This window comes from Orcinus orca, chromosome 10 (assembly GCF_937001465.1).
Source record: "Orcinus orca chromosome 10, mOrcOrc1.1, whole genome shotgun sequence".
Taxonomy (NCBI): Eukaryota; Metazoa; Chordata; class Mammalia; order Artiodactyla; family Delphinidae; genus Orcinus; species Orcinus orca.
Window position 1 is genome coordinate 7,226,687 of NC_064568.1, and position 21,998 is coordinate 7,248,684.

At 49.5% G+C, this 21,998-nt stretch overlaps 2 protein-coding genes across 7 annotated transcripts; one reads left to right on the forward strand and one right to left on the reverse strand.

Annotated features, from left to right (window-relative positions):
* ARPC4 (actin related protein 2/3 complex subunit 4) lies at positions 1-10,689 on the reverse strand. Its single transcript, XM_004274812.4, has 6 exons — positions 10,539-10,689; positions 7,947-8,065; positions 6,567-6,678; positions 4,249-4,344; positions 3,075-3,245; positions 1-909 (listed from the first exon to the last, which is right to left on the reverse strand). Exons 1-6 carry the CDS (start codon positions 10,539-10,541, stop codon positions 904-906), a joined length of 507 nt encoding a protein of 168 aa, XP_004274860.1. The 5' UTR covers positions 10,542-10,689; the 3' UTR covers positions 1-903.
* Positions 10,690-10,792: 103 nt separating this feature from the next.
* Positions 10,793-21,102, forward strand: TADA3 (transcriptional adaptor 3). Of its 6 annotated transcripts, none has more exons than XM_033437331.2 (10): positions 10,793-11,296; positions 11,395-11,452; positions 12,158-12,390; positions 13,756-14,006; positions 14,126-14,231; positions 15,719-15,860; positions 15,952-16,055; positions 17,252-17,361; positions 18,148-18,369; positions 20,536-21,102. In XM_033437331.2, the coding sequence occupies exons 3-10, from the start codon at positions 12,184-12,186 to the stop codon at positions 20,726-20,728; spliced, it is 1,335 nt and encodes a 444-aa protein (XP_033293222.1). In that variant the 5' UTR covers positions 10,793-11,296; positions 11,395-11,452; positions 12,158-12,183; the 3' UTR covers positions 20,729-21,102. The 6 variants fall into 6 exon arrangements, with proteins under 6 accessions (XP_033293222.1, XP_033293221.1, XP_033293223.1 ...); XM_033437330.2 differs by having other exon boundaries at positions 10,793-11,275; XM_033437332.2 differs by having other exon boundaries at positions 10,793-11,135.
* Positions 21,103-21,998: the final 896 nt, after the last annotated feature.

Genomic DNA, 21,998 nt, shown 5'->3' on the forward strand with positions numbered 1-21,998 from the left:
CCTCATGCACCCCCAGAGGGGCAAAAAGAGACTTTAATTAGGGGAGGAAGGATCCACCAGAATAAGAAAAGGTACAGCGAGCGTGGGAGCAGAGGAGCCAGAGCAGGCAGGAGGCCCCAGCCGGGAAGCTCTGGAGGACTCACCTCTCCACCTCTAGCACAGGCACTGCACTGACAGACAAGGCGAAACAGCGGCCCCTCTCAGCTGGGAGGGCACGAAGAGGCCCCTGCGGCCAGAGGTTGCCTAGCTTTCAGGCCCCAGCTCCTAGGTGTGGCTGGTGGCCACCAGTTCAGCCCTTGTCCCCAACCAGTGCTGGGTGGCCATCTTCAGGCAGAGCTCAGGAAGCTGGCAGAGGGTCTCCACCGCTTCTATTGGCTCAAGGAAATAAGAGAACGAGGGAGAGGAACTGGAGTCTGAAACCTCCCTCCCTCCCCACCTGTGGTGGCTCCAGGGAGGAACAGCAGTCGCCTTCTGGCTCCAGGCCCGCCCAGACCCACAGCGACCAGTAAGGTACAATCACTGGGACCAGTCACAGCCACTGGAGGTGGAGGTTGTTTGTTTAAAAAAAAAAAAAAAAAAAAAAGACAAAAAGGTTACAGTCTCCTACAAGCACAGAGTTTTAAGTTTCAAGACGTTAAAAAAAAATCTGTCCCGGCCCAGGGGACTGAACATCAGAAGCCAGCCTGACCAGGCACATGTGGCCTTGGGGCAGGTCCACTGCTGCTTTGCTGCCCAGCTAGCAAGCACACCCCCCCCCCACATCTAATGCCCACCCCGACACCCAGCTCCCCTCCGCTGCTGCTGCCGCCGTCGCCACCGCTGCTCTGGGGAGTAACTCCAGGACGCCTTCGCAGAGACACGGGGGAGTCTGAGGGGGAAGGCCACGAGATCCAGCCAGATGCTTTAGAACTGTCAAGAGAACCAAGAGGCGGTGAATGATGTTATTACTGTATCCTCGCAGGCCTGCTCTGGGGAGGTGGGCTGATTTGAGAGCTGCAGCTGTACTCAGATCTCTGCAGGGCAGGGTTCGGTCTCAGGACACCCTGTGGGCACACTCTAATTTAGCCAGCATTCAGCAGTGTGACCTTTGGGGCACTGGCCCTAAAACCTAGCACTGGACAAGGCAGAAAAATTAAGGGTGACGTGGGTTTTTCCACAGCTCCCCTTGGTCGTGCCACAAGGGCTGCCAGAAAGCCCTGTCACTGTGCCTTGCTTACTGAACTGAGGTTGCCTTCTTTAGAAATGGGGGCTCACATGCAAATGCTTGGGGATTCAGAGAGGGAGCCAGGATCTGGTACTCTGTGTCAAGCTCTGTGTGGTCCTCCAAGTAAGACAGGCCCTTGAAATGCTTTCTAACCTCAAATATCTCCCATGGTGCCTAGAACAGCCCTGGACATTTTATAGACCAGAGGTTGTGGACCAATGGCCCACGAGCTGAACTCAGCCCAAAGATGAGCAGTGTTTGGCCCACAGTTTAAAAGAATATGAATCAGTCGATATGAATATGAATTAGCCAACCTTGAAAATATAGTACACTGCACAAAGATCCAGATTTTGAGATTCTTTTGATGAAGCCACGGAGGGCCAGAGCTGTGCGGTGGTGATCCTCTTCAGGTGAGGCATGTGCTCACCAGATCCCCACACGGCCCACCTCACTCATGTACATTACCGGCCCGACCCTTACATGCACCTGATGCCATTATACTATCTTAGATCTTGAGTCTGAAAACTCCAATTCCTGGTTCCTTCACTTACTGGCTGAGGCACCTTGGACATATGACTTAACTTCCAGAGCCCAGATAACTCATCTATGAAATGGGGATGCCACCTGATTCAAAGATTGTTTTAGGTATTAAATGAGATACTTGAACGTACATTTTTAGCTGTATTACCACAGAAATGTACTTACTGTAACAACTAAATGACTGTCGAATGAATGACCCAAATACTAAATTGGGACAAGAACTATTTTTCTTCAGTTGAGTTCAGAGGCCTCACAGTGCCCTGGCCATATAACCTTGTGCTACAATACAGGGAAAGCTTACTAGGCACCAGGTGATATGCTTTATACACATTTCTTCATTAATGCTCAACCACACTGAATGGTACGTATTAATTAACAGTCTCACTTCACAGCCGAGGAAACTGAGGCTTTGTCGAGAGGTTCTGTAACATGCCCGAGGAAGCAGTGGAGCCGGACTCACACATAGGTGGCCTGACTCCACGGCCTGTGTGACCTGAACAAGCGTGTTCCCCTGGCTGCACAGTACAGCTACTTTGTACACTGGCTGTCCTCAGTATAATTAAAGCCCAGGGGAAGCGGGTGTAATATCCATTTTCAGGAATCTGAGCTCCTCCGGGGCTGGATCTGTACGCACTGGTAGGAGTAAACACTAATTCTACCATCCAGGGATCATAGTTGACTCTGAGGGGAACATAACAACAAACCAAGGACTGTTTGGAAAAAGAAAAAAAAAAGGCACGTCGTGAATGACTAAAAAAGAACAACTGTGTCATCACTTCATCAGTGTAAACAATTCGTCCTCCTCAAAGGGCTGTAGTCCTTTCCGTCACGAAGCCACAAACAACTAAAGAGGGATCTGTAGGACTTAAGCCGTGAAAACGATGGAAAACAGGCTGAAGAAATCATGACTTTAAGCCTGAGAAGCAGATGCCAAAGGAAACTATTCCAGTCTGTTTGAAAACTGGAATTACACTCTGATTAACTGCCCTACACTCCTAGAAAATTCACATGTGGATTTAACTTGCCTCACTCGGGGATTGAACTAGATACAGGGAAGGACTGTGTACACTTTGAGATGTAGAAATGAGCGACTAAGAGAGGCATCACCCAGGCCCCCGGAGATGGAAAATGCCCTGCAGCTCTCCAACATGAAGCACGGGCCCTCCCGCCCCAAGGAATCAGGCTGACCTGCAGCCCACCAGAGCTCCTAGAGGCCTCAGGAAATATTCACCCACCGTTGGCACCACTTTCCCACCAGATGCTAAATTCTCAGCACGACCCATTGGTCTTTCTACTTCTGGAAACAAACCAGGAAGGCCCCTACACTTACATTCTTGAGGAACTCCTCGGCCACAATGCGCGCACGGGCATTGACCGACAGCTTCATCTCACTGATCTCCTTGTCGATTTCTTCCATGAAGTGGATCACAAAGTCCACCAACTTGTGTTTATACATCTGCTCTGTGTGGAAGTTGGTGATCAGAAAACTGATGTCATACCCCTAGGGAAGGAAGACAGTGGGGAGCAGGGAGAGAAGAAACAGGAGAGAATCAGCATCCTGGGGGCGCTGAGCTGGCCGTGCCCTCTATGTCCACTTAGCCACATGCTTCCAGCTGCTTGTGACCCTATCCCAAGCTACATGCCCTTCAGGCAGCAGCCCACCTGCTCTGGTGGGGTGTGTATGTTGGATCCAAGGAACCAACAGTTGGATCAACTGAACCCAGTTGAGAATTTTGTGTCTATCAGACATCTCTGGCAGACTATCTGTGGCACAGACAGTTGCATTCAGAATGAGTCAACGGAGAGTGAAGGGACTGGAAATCTTGTCAAAGAAGAATCTCTTCAAACAAAAGGAACATCTAGTCCAGAGAGAAGCGAAGATGCTGTGGGAGAAGGATGGGACTGAGGTCTTTAACTATCAGATGGGCTGTGTGTAGAAGAGCAATTTTATTTATTCTGGGTGGCCCTGGAGGTTAGATCTAGGACCAGAAATTTTAATTTTAGCTCAGGATGAGGACGAGCTTGGCCAACATGTCTAATGTGTTTGACGATGGTGTTTGCTGCTCGCTCTGTGTGGTAGTTGCTTAGTCACTGGCAGAGAGTTGATCTGGCAGGGAGTCTGTAGAGAGGACTCAAGTACAAAGTCAGACAACAAGTGACCCAATGTCAACTGTGGCCTTGAGACTCTGATTCAGTTGGTGGCAGAGTTTAGATTTCTGATTCATCATGCCCTTTCTGCCGCTAGACTACAGGCTCTGGGAAGGTGCACAGTGCATCTCATCTTTTTTGCCTTTTCCATGGTTGAGGCAGACCCAGCCTCCGAAGCTGATTCCCCTTATTCCCACAACAGCCGAAACGAAGGCCAATTCTCACCCACAAAGGCCGTGGGTTCCCTACAGCTGGGGGAGCAGCAATCCCAGTTCTAGAAACAATCCCAGGCCAGTAACAGTTGATGTGGTAGTGGAATTCTGGGTATTACAAACATATGGATCACACAGTCTCACCTCCACTGGTTTCCTTCGGAGGATAAAGAAGTTCTCTGCTCTCATCATCATGAAGCGCATGAACTTGTGACATAAAATCTTCTCGATCTCATCAGCCTGGCGAGAGCAAAGGAGAAACGTGTTTCCCTAAAGCTGACACTCTAGGCCAACAGAAATCTGGAGCCTGGTCTTCTGACTGCAATTTCTCCCAGGTTCGCTGGAGGTAGTGGGGTTGGGTATTGGAACACCACCACCTGAACTCTGAATCGTGGGGTAACTGGTTGCCAACTGAAAAGAGGGTCTACTACATTAGGGCCCTCCAACTTAATGGGACGTTATCATGATCTTGCCTTCACCCATTCCAGAAAAGTAATTCTGGCAAGCCCACATCTTTTTTTAATTTTAATTTTTTGGCCACGCCGCATGGCATGCAGAGTTCCCCGACCAGGGATAGAACCTGTGCCCCCTGCAGTAGAAGTGCAGAGTCTTAACCACTGGAAGGGAAGTCCTGGCAAACTCAAACCTTTTATCTGTTCCTTCTGCAGACTTCCTGAGACTCCCCTGGTGGTGCAGTGGTTAAGAATCCGCCTGCAAACGCAGGGGACATGGGTTCGAGCCCTAGTCCGGGAAGATCATGCCGCAGAGCTACTACGTCCATGCGCCACAACTACTGGGCCCACACGCCACAACTACTGAAGCCTGTGTGCCTAGAGCCTGTGCTCCGCAACAAGAGGAACAGATAAACCTTTTATCTGTTCCTTCCAGAGTCCACATCTATATTCAAAACTACCCTTTCCTTTCTTATTTCACTAGTGCTACATTTTCCAGTCTGTGATACATACTGTGAAGAATATCAGAGATAACCTTAGGTGGTCTCCACGTTAGTAGCAATGAACATCAAACAAACCCCAAAGTTTCTCCCTGATGAACTCTCAACATTTCTGAAGGAAGAATTTTGCTGCACAGGGCAGACACACCCTTAACAGCCCCCAACACTTGTTAATCTCCCCTTTCAACAAACAGAGCAGGTCCTTGGCTTAGAGCTTTCTATAGGCAGAAGTGTCTAGTCTGAACTTAATAACCTTGTTGTTTTCAACGTGCTTGTTTTTTAGACTTGTCCTCAATTTGGCAAGTGGTATTGTTTTTCCATTTGTGGCACAAAGTTTCTTTTTCAAACAAATTTAAGTAGGAGAAAATAAGTTGGGCTTCCCTGGTGGCGCACTGGTTAATAATCTGCCTGTCAATGCAGGGGACACGGGTTCGAGCCCTGGTCCGGGAAGATCCCACATGCCACGGAGGAACTAAGCCCGTGTGCCACAACTACTGAGCCTGCACTCTAGAGCCCATGAGCCACAACTACTAAGCCCACGTGCCACAACTACTGAAGCCCACGCGCCACAACTACTGAAGCCCACGTGCCTAGAGCCCACATACTGCAATGAAGAGTAGCCCCCACTTGTGGCAACTAAACAAGGCCCACGTGCAGCAGCAAAGACCCAACATAGCCAAGAAGAAATAAATAAATAAATAATAAGTCAATAAGTTAATTGAAAGAAATCTATTAAGTAAAGAAGCGTCCAAGTAGTCGATAAATATGGCAGAAATTATGGTGGTAGTGGGAGTGTCAGACATTTGTGAAACACAGAGGAAAGATAAGAAATTACACTTCCTGAGACTCCCCTGGTGGCGCAGTGGTTAAGAATCCGCCTGCAAACGCAGGGGACATGGGTTCGAGCCCTAGTCCGGGAAGATCATGCCGCAGAGCTACTACGTTCATGCGCCACAACTACTGGGCCCACACGCCACAACTACTGAAGCCTGTGTGCCTAGAGCCTGTGCTCCGCAACAAGAGGAACCACAATGAGAAGCCCGCACACTGCAAGGAAGAGTAGCCCCTGCTCGCCGCAACTAGAGAAAGCCTGTGCATGGCAACGAAGACCCAGCAGTGAAAAATAAATAAACTAAATTTATTTAAAAAAAAAAGAAATTACACTCCATATTTTTACCCTAAATCTCCCTTTCGGAGTTTATAGCTATCAAATTGATACTGTTACTGCTTATTTTTCTGAACTGGACTTATCCTTCATTCCTTAGGAAAAGTTTTGTGACCTGACACCAAACTGGCCTGTAGCCTTGGCTGCTACATTTCCTGCCTTCTAATGCAGAGCAAGGCCTAGAAGATGGGGCTGATCTCTCTTTATCTACCGAGCTGATGAGTTTGGCAAATCATTTCCTGGTAATAGAACCTGGGTTTCTTTGCACCCTGAATCTGGCATGCTGATCTCTCACATGGGGGCCCCTGGCCTCCCGGTGAGGCAGGGGATCTGTGGTGAGCTCACCTGTTTCACAGCAATGCTGACCCGGACAGAGTTGATGGAGCCTTCAATCAGAACCTTTTCCTTCTCATTCCTGCTGATGGTCACAGGCTGTAGCAGGAGCTCTTTGCTACTCCTGAAAACACAAAATCACAGAGGCCTCTGTACTATAAAAGAACAGAATGGTCAAGGAGACCCCACAGCAGATCCTAGAATCACTATCTGGGACCACAGAGTCCAAGGAATAGGAGACTCACAAGCAGGGGTGCTCCAAGATGGGGGCAGCAAGCGTGTTCTCCAGCAGAAAGAGCACAGGCTCTGGAGTCAGGGCGAAAACGTTTTGAAATCCAGCCTCCTCTGTTACTTTCCTTGGGCAAGTTACCCTGTTGGAATCTCAACTTCCTCATTTGTAAAATGACTCTGATTCCTATTTCACTGCTGAGGACTGAGAGAGATCAAAAAGGGTCAAGTGTCTAACAGTGTGCCTGGCACACTGTAGGAGCTTTACAAATGACAGCTCTTATTTTCATAACTATAGGCAAACCCATACACTGTTTAGGGAATGAGGAGAGAACCTGCCTTAGAGAGAAGGACAAGCTAAAATCGAACAGTCTGGCCTCCTTTAATGATCAATCCAGAAGGATTCACTTGTTCAACATTAAGATCCCTCTCAGCTCAGTTCCCATTTTGATGTCCCTGGATCCCTGTGATGACAGTTGGTAGTTAACTATGGTGGTGCTATCTGGGAGCTATTATCCTTTAAAAATACCTATTGGAAACCATATATGTTAAGTAGCATAAAAGGGCACATCCTAACATCTTGTCAGTTTTCTTAAATTCAAATCATATCAACTTAGTGTGGTAACACTGCTTATCTCAGTTGTGTATGTCCCAGATTAAATTTTAAAGGGGAAAAAGAATAATTATTTACAAAACATAAATTACATAAGAGAAAATAATCCCAAGTACGGAATATTTGGAGTAGACGACGGATGAGTCCATTTTTTTTTTGGGGGGGGGGTGGTGGTGGGGGCGGAATCCTTGATCTTTAAATTAGAAAAGAATAGAGATGGCATCTCAGGTAACTAAATTCTTAGTCTACTCCTTAAACTGCCAGAGGGCTCACTAACTCCATGGGAGGTAATTCCCAAATGGCCCTACGCTGAGAAGTCACACCTTGTGTCAAGCAATCTTGGCTCCAGAGCAGCTTCTCCCCTGAGTTTTGTCCTGCCAACCCACTGACCCTATTTTCTGAACTTCAAATTGGGAACCATTGTTCATCTGGCAGCAAGACAAAAAATGTGAACTGTAGTTGTACTGACAACTCCAGGATGGAAGTTACTCATGGCACACAGTCATCTCTGGGTGCTGCACCCATCAACCCCACCCCTTTTCCTTCCCTACCTGACTTCCACTTCGGGCTTGTTGTGTCGTTCTACCACCTGGGAGGAGAAATTCTCCAGGCAGAGGGCAGCCTGCAGTGTGGCCCGCACGGCACTCAGGTAGGGACGGAGAGTGGCAGTCTGTAGGAAAAAGGCCAACAGAGGATCAGAATCTGTCTCACCAAACCCACTGGTCCCCTAGTCCAGCTACACAGGACCCAGGCAGTACTCAGGGTCCCTGACTCTCAGATACTACAGTAAACACAATAGACTAGGCCTTCAAGGTGCCTTTCATTCTAGGTTTAGAACAGTGGTTCTCAACAGGGGACCATTTTGCCTGCCAGGGGACATTTGGCAATGTCAAGACATTTTTCATTTTTACAACGTGGGGTGGGGTAGGGGTTACTGGTGTTGAGTAGGCAGAAGTCAGGCATACTGCTAAATATCCTACAATGCACAACAAAGAATTATTCAGCCCCAAATACTGCTGAAGTTGAGAAACTCTGGTCTAGAAGCATACAGGTGAATGACTGTTTTCAATCTACCTTTTGAGCCAACAAATGTATAGATCTACAGTGTGCCAGCCTGGGAATTCAAAGATGATTAAGACCTTCTCTACCCTTAAAACAGCTCGACTAGGTCAGGAAAACAGAGAAAGTAACTATGATATAATGGGTAAAATGTAAAAGAAATTTACAATTTTTATTTGCAAAAAAAATTGGTTTTGATTTGAAGATGGAAATAAGATTAGGAGGACTTTACAATGATAAAAAGTAGAATGACATTCCCAATAGAGGCAACGGTGTCTAGCTACACTGGCCTGTCTTCAGTTCCTTGTATTAGCCAAGTTTTTTCTCACCTCAGGCCTTCACACATGCCAAACCATCTATCTGCAGGCTTTTCTCCCCCTTCTTTGCCTAAGTCATCCTTTAGATCTTGGTTTATTCAGGGAAGGCCTCCTCCTTCCTCAGAGAGGCCTTTCCTGACTTCGCTCTTCATTGCACTTACTATAATTTACAGTGACACACCCTTTATATATCGTTCATAAAGTAATTTTCTCCTTCACTAAACTGTAAGCTCCATGGTCAACAGACCATGTCTATTTTATTCAAATTTACATACCCTGCACCTAGGTCAGTCAGCACCTTACATATACTCTGTCTTACTCAGTTTCTGTAGAATAAGTGAATGAATGAAAAAATAACTTAAGCAAGATCAGAATAACAAAAAAGGGCAGTAAGAGTTCCAGAAGTAGTAATGAGTACAGTGTTGCCAGGAAGCATTTTAGATTCTATGGATGAGGCTGCAGTAGTAGCCTAGAGATTCATGGAGAATCTCAAATGCCAGGCTACTGAGTGTAGCTCTTCTTTTAAGGTGGCAAGGAACTGCTGGGGCTTTCTGAGGAGGAAGTTACATGACTACAGTTGCATGGCAACTCTGTGGAGAATGGACTGGAGGAGAGGGAAGTGAGAGAGCAGGCAGAGAAGATTATTTAAGGAGGGTAATGAGGGCTTGGCCTGGAGCAATGCAGGACAAGCAAGATTATCTCTGTCAAAATTCAGACAGCAAATCTGAAAAAGGTGCATTTTAGGTGGCCAGCCCTGTGGTGCCTGCCCTTTCAAAAATAGAACAGACACATTCTCGTGTAATATCTCAACAAGTTTGATGTTTAAAAATTCAAGAGGCATGGCCTAAATTAAAACAAAAAAAAGAATATCCCAGCTTTCTAGCTGACATAAGAGGACACAAAGGCGGAATAAGTAACACAAGAGGGTGAGCAAGTTTAGGGAGAGAAGATGAGTTTTGATCCAGAGGTCTAATTTCAAGGTGTCTTCAAGATATCCAGGTGAACCTTGAACGAGAACCTTCCCAGGTGAACCTAGGAAGGTAGATTTAGGAGTCACCATAAATCACATGGTCACGAAAACCTGTACATTAAATAGGTATCACCAGAGAGAGTGCAAAGAGGGGAAGGTAGTGAGCCAAGTCTCAGTTGCCAGGAACACCCACAGTTATCAAGAGAATTTCCTGCAAGGGAGGGGTCAGCAGTATGAGAGCTTATATTCTACAGTAAGGCTGATACGGTTGAGTTCTGACCAGGAAGAGGTCTACGTAGAGGAAGCATAAAAGAGATCCTTCCGTGAGAAAGAAGCAAGGCTGGGGCAACATGAAGAGTGGGATAAGCAAGTGTGGAAGTTTCCCTGAGAGAACTGTGGGGTCAAGCGGGTAAGAGAGAACAGGGGAGTGTATTTAGTGAAGGTCTACTCTGGGTGGGGAGGTGGCCCTACTACGGGCTGCGGCTTACTACGTGCCTTCGAGGCGCTACCACGAACCTAGGAGAGCCCACTTCCGGCTTCCTCCATGCCTCAGTATCCCCCACCTGCTTCAAGGACCAGACTATGCAGCCGCAAGGCCTGCTTCTTACAAGGGCGTCCCCCGCTCGCCCCTTCCTCACCTCGGCCCCGCCCCGCCCTCTTTCTCCCAGCCTCAGGGTGCCCCCACACCCCCTGCATCCCTCGGCCCAGGGCCTCTCCGCTGCAAAGCCGCATCTCCCCCAGACCCAGATCCCTGAGACAGAACAGCGGCGGTCCCGGGCCCGGGGCCCGTCTCTCACCATCGCGGGCGCTGGCTGGGCCGGAAAGCGGAAGTGCGGAAGTGGCCAGTCCCGCGCCGCCTTCTCTTTCGCGAGAAGCGCAGCCGCAGTATCCGCCCGGACGTCTGGACTGTACCATCAACGCTCCGAGCGGGGGAGGAGGAGGCTAAGAACATTTGGCCCCTCGGAAGTTTTCCCCCTAGAACTGTCTTGGTAGTTTTAGGCTCCTGAAGTGTAAAGTCACTACTCAAGTTTCTCCCGTTACCCATGGAGCTCTTGCTTGCGACTCTGGCCGTCTTGTCGTCTTTGCCGCCTTCTTCCCTCATAGCCATGCAATGGTGCAGCCCGGCCTCAGGTTGGGCACCATATTAGGACACGGCGAGGCGGAGGAGCCCTTCGATCTTTCCGGTTCTGCGCCCCCATCCTTTCTCCGGGCCCCTCCTACCTGCAGCCTTTGGGGCTCGACGGGACTAACAGCCCGGCAGAGAACCCGGCCGCCGAGCCCCGCCCCCCGGCGCCGGGCTGTTCCCTAGGGTCCGCGCGAGGCATACCCTCTCCACCCCACCTGCAGCGGGCTCGCTTGCTGCCCGCAAACCTCCATCCTCCGAAAGACACAGGGTCTGGCCCTCGCGTCTTTCCGCCCCCGCGTCAACTGCTGGGGCACCGCACATAGCCAGTTCCGGGGCGGTTGCTCGCACCGACCGGAACTCCCCGCCCCCTCCCGTGGCCGCGGGGCCGTGGGAGGCAGCAAGGAGGAGGTAGAGGGGGCGGAGGCCGCGGTAGGGTGTTCTTAGAGGACTGGGACCCTAAAGGCGGGACATTGGGGCGATCCATGGGTGGGGCCAGCCATTAACCAGCCCCACTTTTTCTGTGCCAGGCACTGAACTGAGCTCTTGACGGGCATCATCTCTTAATCCTCAGAACATCCCTGGGAGGTAGGTACTATTGTTACCCCATTTTACAGATTCAGACTAATTATGGGGAAACAGACTCAGGCTTCTTTTGCCCTATTTTACGGATGGAAAAACGAGACTCAGGAGAGTTCATCAACATGTTCAGGGCTACATAAATAGAAATTGGTCAAGCCTGGGCTTGAATCCCGATATATCTGGCTTACCAGCCCACATATTTTACTATCAGGACAAAGAGAAGGGGCAGAGGTGGGGAGGGGTGAGACAAGGAGAGGCTGGGAGGCACAAAGAACATTAAGATAATAAGTATGCGATGCTTGGAACTCTGGGGCTTTGCAGAATTCAGGAAGAGTGGAACTGCAGGGAAGCGCATCAGGAAGACAAGCGTAGTATACCATGGCGGTTAGGGGCACAGACTCAAAACTATCTGGATTCAAATTGCATGTTGGTAAGCTTGGACATGAACACACACAGAGTCTCAGTTTCCTCATCTGTAAAATGGAGATAAGCATGGTCCCTGCTCATGGGGTTGGGTGAGGAATTCAATGAGAAGCCAGTAATGTGTCTGCACCTCACTTGGCACACAGTAGGTGCTCTATGAGTAAGAGCTGTGCCATCAACCTTGTCAATAGGTTACTGAAGCCTGACTTTCTCCTGGATGGAAGGAGCCCTTGGGCTTTTCTTGTGCCACTTCCCCCCACCCCCCATCAGTGGTCCTTTCCTCTCCAGCTCCACAGCGTCCCCTATCCTGGGCCATGAGTGAGCTGAAGGACTGCCCCTTGCAGTTCCACGACTTCAAGTCTGTGGACCACCTGAAGGTCTGTCCCCGCTACACAGCAGTGTTGGCCCGCTCTGAGGATGATGGCATCGGTATCGAGGAGCTGGACACTCTGCAGCTGGAGCTTGAGACCCTGCTTTCTTCTGCCAGCCGACGCTTGCGGGTGCTTGAGGCCGAAACCCAGGTGATACCCCACAGAGGGTACATCACCAGGGATGGACTGTGACAAGTTATGGGTTAGCCTCATCTGCTGAGGCCTGGGTTACAGGAGCTTAGTGGGGAAGAGAGAGACCCAAACTGGGCTTGCGTGACATGGAAAATGTGCAAGAATGTGCATGATCCTCATACACTGCGAGATTTCTGATTCACTAAGCAACTAGTGACCCTCGCTCCCCACAATGTTCTGGGTCCTGTGCTAGTCACTAGAGGGAGGTAATTAGGACAGTTCTGGTCTTTGGGGAGTTTGCCAACTAAAGGGAAGGGGAGGTCAGACAAGTACCAGGAGAAGTGCTGTTGTGGTTAGGAGTACTGGGGGAACTGTAATGGGGAGGCCTGGATTTGAATCCTGACCTAAGCGCTTGCTAGCGTTGCTATTGCCAATGCTAAATTCCAACGCTTGCAAAAGTTACCTCCTGCCTCTGAGGATCAGTTCTCCATCTGCCAAGTGGGCTGGATAATAGGAGCTACCTCAGAGCTTTTGTGAGAATTAAAAAGACTTTTTGCAAAGGCTCAGCCCAATGTCTCACACTAAATAAGCATGCCAAACATTATTTACTCGTATGACTCTCATTATTTCTATTTATGGCATAAATATTCTCTGAGCCCTGGGTGCCAGGTGCTATGCCAGATCCTGGGGACCAGAGATGGTTAAGATGAACTTCCTGGTCTCCAATAGCTTATAATCTTCTTGAAGAGACAAAGTATTCTGTTTATTCTAGTTATGACCAAACAACATGATTGGGCCTACAGTGGAGGTACGAAGTACCAGATACTCATAGAGGAAGAAGATGCCATTTTAACTGGACTTCAGAAGATGAATAAAATTAATTTGTGGTCCCTGGGAATCCACTGAAGCTTTTTGAGCAGGGCTGTGGCACAATCAGTTGTATTTTAGCATCTAAGAAGCTGGATAACTGATTCAGAAAAGGCTTCCCAGTTGTGGTGACATTTGAAGTAAAGGTTTGCTGGGAGGCATGCTTGCTTCCACCGGAAAGTTACCACCAGCGTATTTTCCTAGGGCTAATGTGCACTGAGATGTGATCTACTTGTTTGAACTGCTGAATGCTGTGTGACCAGCTTGGGTGCTACAGAGGTGAATCAATACAGACAAACAAGTGAATGGAATGATGAGAAATATATGAATAAAATCCTGTGAGATGGGCACAGAAAAGGAGCTGAGTTTTGCAGTATGAGTAGGCATTTGCTGGATAAAAAGGGGAGGGGGAGAGACGGCGCCTTCTTGAGTTCTAGATCCTTATTTTTCACCGGGAGACAGAGTTGTCCTGTGTCTTCCCTTCTCCCCCTCAGTGACAGTCTCTGTGAATTTCAGATCCTCACCGACTGGCAAGATAAGAAAGGTGACCGACGATTCCTGAAGCTGGGTCGAGACCATGAGCTTGGTGCTCCCCCCAAACATGGGAAGCCCAAGAAGCAGAAACTGGAAGGGAAGGCGGGACATGGGCCGGGCCCTGGCCCTGGGCGACCCAAATCCAAAAACCTTCAGCCCAAGATCCAGGAATATGAATTCACTGATGACCCAATTGACGTGCCACGTATCCCCAAGAATGACGCCCCCAACAGGTTCTGGGCCAGGGGACATAAATGGGCCTTGGGATTTGGGTATTGGAGGCTGTGGAAGGGTCCGGGGGTTAGGCTGGTGGGGCAGGGAGCACCCCGTCAGGCTTTGCTTCTCTCTGCAGATTCTGGGCTTCGGTGGAGCCCTACTGTGCCGACATCACCAGTGAGGAGGTGCGCACGCTAGAGGAGCTACTGAAACCCCCAGAAGATGAGGCTGAACATTACAAGGTAGAGACCCCAGGCCTAGATAGACGTGATGGAGAACAAGAAGGCTCAGAGGTGCCTCAGAATCAGAGATCGCAGTGCTGTACATCATCTTCTTTCCCTGCCCTGCCTAGCCTCCCGTCTGTTCCATTAACCCACCCAGACACCCAAGTTCTAACTCTCAGCTTCCTCCCTTCTGCCCCATCCAAATGGTCACCACGTCCTAAGGCACCTTCTTCAGTGAGATCCTCCCTTTTTCTCTCATCGCCATCCCCTCTGCTTTGGCTCAAGCCTTCACCAGCTTTTACCTTAACAGCCTCTTAACACTTTCTTCCCTCCAGAGCAGGGGTCCCCAACCCCGGGGCCGTGGACCGGTAGCGGGCCGCAGCCAGTTAGGAACTGGGCCGCACAGCAGGAGGTGAGCAGTGGGCGAGCGAAGCTTCATCTGCCGCTCTCCCATTGCTGACGTCACCGCCTGAGCCACCCCCCCGGCCCCCCACCCTGGTCCATGGAAAAACTGTCTTCCACGAAACCGGTCCTGGTGCCAAAAAGCTTGGGGACTGCTGCTCTAGGGGGATTCTCTTTTTTTTAATATATGAAAATTTATTTTTTTATGATGAAAATAAAAAAGGTTCCATTAAAGAAAATGTAGAAAATACAAAAAAGTGTTGGTGGGAAATTCTCCCATAGCTCAGCTGTCATGTTCGGATGTGCTCATGACATGGCCTCCCCTGGCTCCCGTTACCTACAGAATCGAGTCCAAGCATCTCGGCCCTTGGTGGCACAGCCCCAGTGCCCCTCTCCAGTTTCCTTGGCCACACTCCCTCTCCACTGCTGTATTTATCAGCCCCCACAAGCACCTTGCCCTCACTCCAGGGTCCTTGCTGGTCTCTGGGCCTCTGCACATGCCCTTCTCCCCTTGGCAAACTAACACCCTTTGAGCCCCTGATCGCATGTTACCGCCACCAAAATGGCTTTACAGATTCCCCAGCAGAAGGTTGGTCGGTCTTGTGTGCGCCACAGCACCTTGACCTACCTCTGTCACTTCACTTGTCTGAATTTTTTAAAAATTTATCTGAAAAGGTAATCCACACAGGCAGTAACAAGTTCAAGCAATGCGAAAGATATTTTCCTCTCACTTCTGACCCTAGGATCTATAGTTCTCTCTAGAGATAACAGCTGTCAACGGAAAAGGTCCATGTACACGCACCATTCTGCACCTTACATCTTGGAAATTGTTTTGTATTGCCGTCTGTGTGTTTCAGTTCCGTACGTACCTGGCTTCCTTACTAGACTGTGAGTGTAGAGATTTTATCTCCTTTATCTCTTCTCACCTGTACCAGGCTCAGGCCTTGGCCCTGGGCTAGGTACTTGGGAAGACAGGTAAATGGAGCAATGAGGGATGAACGAAGAGCCTGTTGGCAGTCCCAAGCGCGCAGAGAGCCCCTGACACCCCAGGCACGACTGGCCTGTATTTACTGCTTTGGGACCGGATGGGATGTCTCCCACAGATCCCGCCCCTGGGGAAGCACTACTCCCAGCGCTGGGCACAGGAGGACCTGCTGGAGGAGCAGAAGGACGGGGCCCGGGCAGCAGCCGTGGCTGACAAGAAGAAAGGCCTCATGGGGCCACTGACTGAACTGGACACGAAAGGTAGGCCCCTCACCTCCCTGCCCACCCCAGGCCAGGACTTGAGTTCCTAGCACTTCAGCACACATGTCCATCCCTTCTCTACCCGATTCAGATGTGGATGCCCTGCTGAAGAAGTCTGAGGCCCAGCACGAGCAGCCGGAAGACGGGTGCCCCTTTGGTGCCCTGACGCAGCGACTCCTGCAGGCCTTGGTGGAGGTGAGCACCCCAACCCAAAACAAGAACTGTATTCACTCTGTTTCAATGTTTAATTTTTTATTGTTTATTGAAGTACATTATACATTTAGAAAGGTACATAGGTCATAAATGTACAGCTTGATCAGTTTTCACAAATGAGCACACTTACAGCCCCAGGACCACAAAAGAAAACATCATCAGTATTCTTGAAGGCCCTCTCATGCCCCTCCCAGTTTTTAACCTGCCCCCAAGGTAGCTGCTACTCCACAGTTACTTTTGCTGAGCGTTGGCTGAAGGCCCCGTGCAAGGGGCTTTCTACACATCCTCTCGTTAGAGGCAAAGACAGTGGTTAACCCCATGTTACACCCAACAAGGTCGAGGCTCAAAAAAGGGAACTGTTTGCTTGAGGTCACACAGCTAACACACAGAAGCAGGACTCAAACCCCAGGTTCAGGGTCCCTTTCTTTATGCCTGCTGGCTGCCCTTAGGCATATCTCTTCACCTCTTGAGCCTCAGTTTCCTGGCTGTCTCAAACACGATAGCGTCTTTCTGGGCACACGTTCCAGGTTGGCTGAGGTGGGGGCAGGGGGACATCTCCGTTCCACACCATCAGACGGGGACCCCACGTATGCTGGCTTTGCTGTCTTAAACATGCACTCTGCACAAGGTCACTCCAAGTGTGATTGCCACTCCAAGCCCACAGAAAAAGAGCAAAGAGGAGTGTGTGAAGGCCGTGGCCAGCTGTGGCTCTTATCTCTTCTAATCACTTTCCACTGGAGAGAGTTTGTCAGATGACCACCCCTGACTGCAGAGGAGGCTGGGAAGTGTGGTGTATCTGGGCAGCCATAAGCCCAGCTACTGTGGAAGAAAGGCAAGAATGGCTTTTGGACAGCTGGCAGCCTCTGCTGCAGCATGCTTAGCGCAGCACCTGGTGCATTGCAAACGGTTAATATACCTTAGCTCTTCTCATTACTATTGTTGAGTGTTACCGTCACTCTTCTGTGCTCCCTTCTTTTGGTATCAGTACAAAATAAAGAATTTTTAAAATGATCAAAGTTTTTTAGAGTCGGTTTGGGAAGACTTCCCACAGCGGGTGGGATGAGAAAAATAAAAAGATATTTCTGGTATGTGAAGACTGTCCGTGTAGGACAGAGGGGGGCAGGAAAATGGTAATACTGTAGCTCTTTCTCCCTCCATGCATTTCTGTGCTCTTCTAGGAAAATATTATTTCCCCCATGGAGGACTCTCCTATTCCGGACATGTCTGGAAAAGAATCAGGGGCTGATGGGGCAAGCACCTCTCCCCGCAATCAGAACAAACCCTTCAGGTGAGTGACATCCTGTCCATGCCTCACAGTCTGGCCTCTGCTTCTGTTGACTTTTGTCCATCCCAGCATGGGTGGTCTTCATTAATAGAGAGACTGAGGACATTTTGATAAAGACCAATAGAAGTCAGATGTGCGTGCTGGGCCAGGATTTCCACATGCACAGGCTTAGTACAGGGTTTTCATCATGGCCCTGTTCTTACTGTAAACAACCTAAATGTCCACCTGGAGGAGACTGGTTGGCTAAATTGTCGTAACTCCATCTGATGAAATAACTTGCAACTATTAATCACACTAGAGAAATATAACTGACACGCAAAGATGTAAACAATAGAGTGATAAGTGGAAACTGTCAGTTGTAGCACAATACAGACAATATGATCCTATTTTTACTTAAGATATATTTAAATGTTGGTACATGGCGGGGAAAAGCTAAAATAATACATTAAAAAAGTGGGAATAATATGTAACACAATCTGGAATACGTATAGTATTTATATAAGAACATAAAATACATATTTTTATGTATATAACGTAATGTGGTAAGAAGATGGTAATATATATAATAGTAACAGGTAACAAAATAGTGATTCTCTTTGGGTCGTTAGCATTGTAGGTTTTTCTGTATTTTATATTACATAGCGTATCGATATATGTTGCGTATGTTTACAACAAGACCAGATGTGTCTGTCTCTATATTTTTATGTGTAGATAGATAGAGAGACAGTGCTCAAAGAGAAAGGAAGGTGTTCACTAACCTTGGGCACCTCAGAGCGGTCCCCCTTGCAGGCTGGCCCTTGAGCTGAGCACTGCCTTTGCCTGCAGTGTGCCGCATACCAAGTCCCTGGAGAGCCGCATCAAGGAGGAGCTGATCGCCCAGGGCCTGCTGGAATCTGAGGACCGCCCTGCAGAGGACTCGGAGGACGAAGTTCTGGCGGAGCTGCGCAAACGGCAGGCCGAGCTGAAAGCGCTCAGTGCCCACAACCGCACCAAGAAGCACGACCTGCTGAGGTGAGTGTGGACAGGATGCCCGGGCCAGGGCGTGGCCAGCGAGGCCTTGGCCATGCTGGTGACCTTCCGGGAGCTTTACGACAGGCTTTCCAAACCCAGCAGGGCCTCTAAATCACCCGGAGGGCTTTGAAAAAAATGTCAGTGCCGGGCACCACCCCACTGGTTTTGTCTCAAACAGATTCTTATTCCACAGACTACAGCTCAGGCATCTGTGACTTGTTTATTCACTTCTAATTGTGGTAACAACAAATAACACAAAATTTACCCTCTAAACCATTTTCAAGTGTACGGTTCAGTGGTGTTAACTGTATTCGCATTGTTGTGTGGTTTACTTTTAAGTCTTTCCATGCTTAACTTTCTTTCTCCCCCAGAGTTTTATTGTGAAAAATTTCATACACACAGAAACTCTGACAGAGTAGTACAGTAAACACCAGTATACTCTCCACCTCAGTTTATCAACTGTTAACATTTTCTTGAGCATCTGTGATTACTACCAGCCCCTCACCAGGAACTGACCAGTGTTTTCGTGCGATGTCATTCATTTTCTATTCATTCCCATCCATCTTGCCCTGCACTCCTCACAACAAGGGTGCAGGTGGTATCTGTAGGGAGATCATGGTAGTGGCTACCCTTTTCTTGGGAAGATAGAGAAGCAGCCCAACTAAGTCCCCTTGCTCCTCGTAGGCAGGTGCTGTGTCTCCGCCTCACAGAGCCCCAGCAGAGCAGGGCACGCTCGTTCACTTGGCCACCTCTGCCTGTCTCTTAGACGTTGTGCTGGGTTAGGAAGAGAGGCAGGGCAAAGGGCTTGCAGTCACCACGTGAGTGGCTGGTAAAGACGTGCATCATTAGAAGGAGAAGTTGCTGGCAAGCTGCTAGGGTATTTAAGGATGAGGGTATACTGAGTGCCTACCGTGTACCAGGGGCTTTATGTACACCCTCTTACTTAATCTCTGCTATAGCCCAGGGAGTAGGTGGTAGTGTTCCCTGTTTACCAAATAAGGAAATAAAGGCCCAGTGAAATGAGTGCTCTGCTGAAGGTCACACAGCCAATAAACAGCTAAGCTGTGACTGGAGCCCAAGACTGAATCCAGAGCCTCTTTCTAGTTCCCTTTCAAGGGCTAGAAGAGGAAAATACAGATGAAAGAGTACTGAGGAAGGGAGGGGGACGGGAGAGAGAGAGAGGTGGGGATGTGCAGCTACAGAAGTAATGGGCAGTGAAGGAACTAGCTTGGCTATCAGAAGGCCAGCGTGCAGCCCTCAGCCCTGCATGGGTAGCTGCAGGGCCTTAAGCAAGGCATCTCCTGCCCTGAGCAGCAGCTTCCCCTTCTGAAAACAGGTTGGACTAGATAGATCTCTAAGTGACCTTCCAGCTCCACCATGAATTGAATTTATAGGTCAGGTTCCATTCGGAGGGGTCAGTTTGGTATCTCACTCACCTCCTGTAGACCTCAGGCTGTCTAGACCCTTAGGTTGCTCTGGAGTTTGGTTGCTGAAGTAAAAGCAGGTCTTCTGCTGGCACCAGAACACTTTTTTTTTTAAATTAATTTATTTCATTTATTTATTTTTGGCTGCATTGGGTCTTCGTTGCTGTGCACGGGCTTTCTCTAGTTGCAGAGAGCTGGGGCTACTCTTCATTGCGGTGGCTTCTCTTGTTGCAGAGCACGGGCTCTAGAGCACAGGCTCAGTAGTTGTGGTGCACGGGCTTAGTTGCTCCACAGCATGTGGGATCTTCGCGGACCAGGGCTCGAACCCGTGTCCCCTGCATTGGCAGGTGGATTCTTAACCACTGCGCCACCAGGGAAGCCCCCAGAACACCTTTTAAAGAATATTGTTTGGAGGAAGCCTGCCTTGATTCAGATCTCCTCCTCACTAGTTGTGGGATCTTGGGGCATTTCTTATCCTCCTTGAGCCTCAGTTTCCTCACTGGTAACATAGGAATAATAGTACCTACCTCACAAGGTTGTTAGGATTAACTGAGCTGATATTTTTGAAGAGGTAGTACCTGGCACAGGGCACCATGTAAGCGTGGCTCAATAACTTTGCTATTTGGTATGAAATGGTCCACAGGAGTGGCAGCCCTGGGTAGTGGGGTGGGCTCAGTCTGGAACAGGGAGGAGCCCTATTCTGGTGGGCTTCCCATGGCACCTGGCCGGCTGGTCCCCACAGGCTGGCAAAGGAGGAGGTGAGTCGGCAGGAGCTGAGGCAGCGGGTCCGCATGGCAGACAATGAGGTCATGGACGCATTCCGCAAGATCATGGCTGCCCGGCAGAAGAAGCGGACGCCCACCAAGAAGGAGAAGGACCAGGCCTGGAAGACTCTGAAGGAGCGTGAGAGCATCCTAAAGCTGCTGGACGGGTAGCTCTCACCCCTGCCTCAGGCTGCCTTCCCCCGGCTTGGGAGGGGGAGGCCCACTTCCTTCTTTGGGCTGCCAGAAGCCTCAGCCTGTGGCTGCCTGTCTAATGGCGACAGTCTCTAGAAGCTGTGACCCTTCTCTGAGGTCTTTTGGCCCAGCTCTGTACAGCCAGGACACGAGAGGCCCTGCTGGGCTGGCCTGGGGCCCAGTCTCTGCTTGGTCCCCCAAGATGGGGGGGCTTCATTTCTGGGTTGTCCTCGTCCCCCTCTTCACCATCTCCCACTCCCCTACCCCTTTCACCCTCAAGGACTTCTCCCTTGTGGTTTTGTAAAGTACCAACTTAAGAATAAAGTGACTGGTGTGGTTTTTTTTAAAAAGCATCCAGAATCTTTGTCTGTTATTGTGGGGTAGAAAGGAACTTGTGTGGGTGGCATAGTTTAGGAGGGCATGCTTGAGGGCTCTCAGCCTGTGGCCACTCGCCTAGGTCATTCGTTCAGGGAGAACGTTCTGAAGATACTTGTGGCCACAGGTAACAGAACACCCCAGCTCAAGGTGGTTTAACAAGGAAGTGTGTTAGCTAGGGGTTTGGTGGTCCTGGGGCAGCGTGGCACCCAGGGTTAGCCAATCTCCAGCAACTCAACAAGGCCATCAAGGGTCCAGGTGTCTCCACACTCCCACGGTGTCAGCTTTTGCCTAAAGTGGGTTCCCTTCCAGCTGTGCAGTGGCAGCCAGTAGCAGTTGATGGAGGCCAAATGCTTCCTCATTTCTGTCCAGCACGAGAGAGGGCAGGAAGGCGCCAGCTGGCTTCCATGCCCACCCAAAAGAGCAAGAAGCCTTTCGCAGACACCCTTGTGTCTCACCAGCCCAAACTAGGTCCTACGTGCCCATTTTTGAACCAGTCACTGGCAAGGGATGACTCTAATGGGTTTAAACTACTCTCCGTGAAAATGGAATCAGCTTCCCCACTAAGCCTAAGGCAGTGGGGAGACAAGGTGGAACCCGACAAAGATCTGAAGAGGAAGGGGAAATGGATGCTGGATAGGCCACCAAGAGCGTGCCTTCCACAGCCCCGGTTAGGAAGCTAGGCCTGGGAGTCACAGATGAATAAATACACTCTCGTCCCTGCCTCCAGTTGTTCCCAAACTATGGTGTCAGAGAGTCGGAGAATAATTTGCAATTTACTGTGGGAAGGTTGGGGTCCACGTGGAGGAGGGGAGGGGAAGCTTCCCTGAGGAACTGACCTATGAACTGAACCATAGAGAAGGATGGCCAGGAC

Excerpts from the sequence above, each read along its gene's own strand:
- ARPC4 (XM_004274812.4), bottom strand. Across the intron at positions 6,679-7,946 it reads AAGCCCGAAGTGGAAGTCAG|GAGTAGCAAAGAGCTCCTGC; the intron begins GTAGGGAAGGAA and ends TTGTGTTTTCAG. Across the intron at positions 3,246-4,248 it reads TCCGAAGGAAACCAGTGGAG|GGGTATGACATCAGTTTTCT; the intron begins GTGAGACTGTGT and ends TTCCTTCCCTAG.
- TADA3 (XM_033437331.2), top strand. The coding sequence starts at position 12,184 with ATGAGTGAGCTGAAGGACTGCCCCTTGCAGTTCCACGACTTCAAGTCT. Across the intron at positions 14,232-15,718 it reads ATGAGGCTGAACATTACAAG|ATCCCGCCCCTGGGGAAGCA; the intron begins GTAGAGACCCCA and ends TGTCTCCCACAG. Across the intron at positions 17,362-18,147 it reads AATCAGAACAAACCCTTCAG|GCTGGCCCTTGAGCTGAGCA; the intron begins GTGAGTGACATC and ends TCCCCCTTGCAG.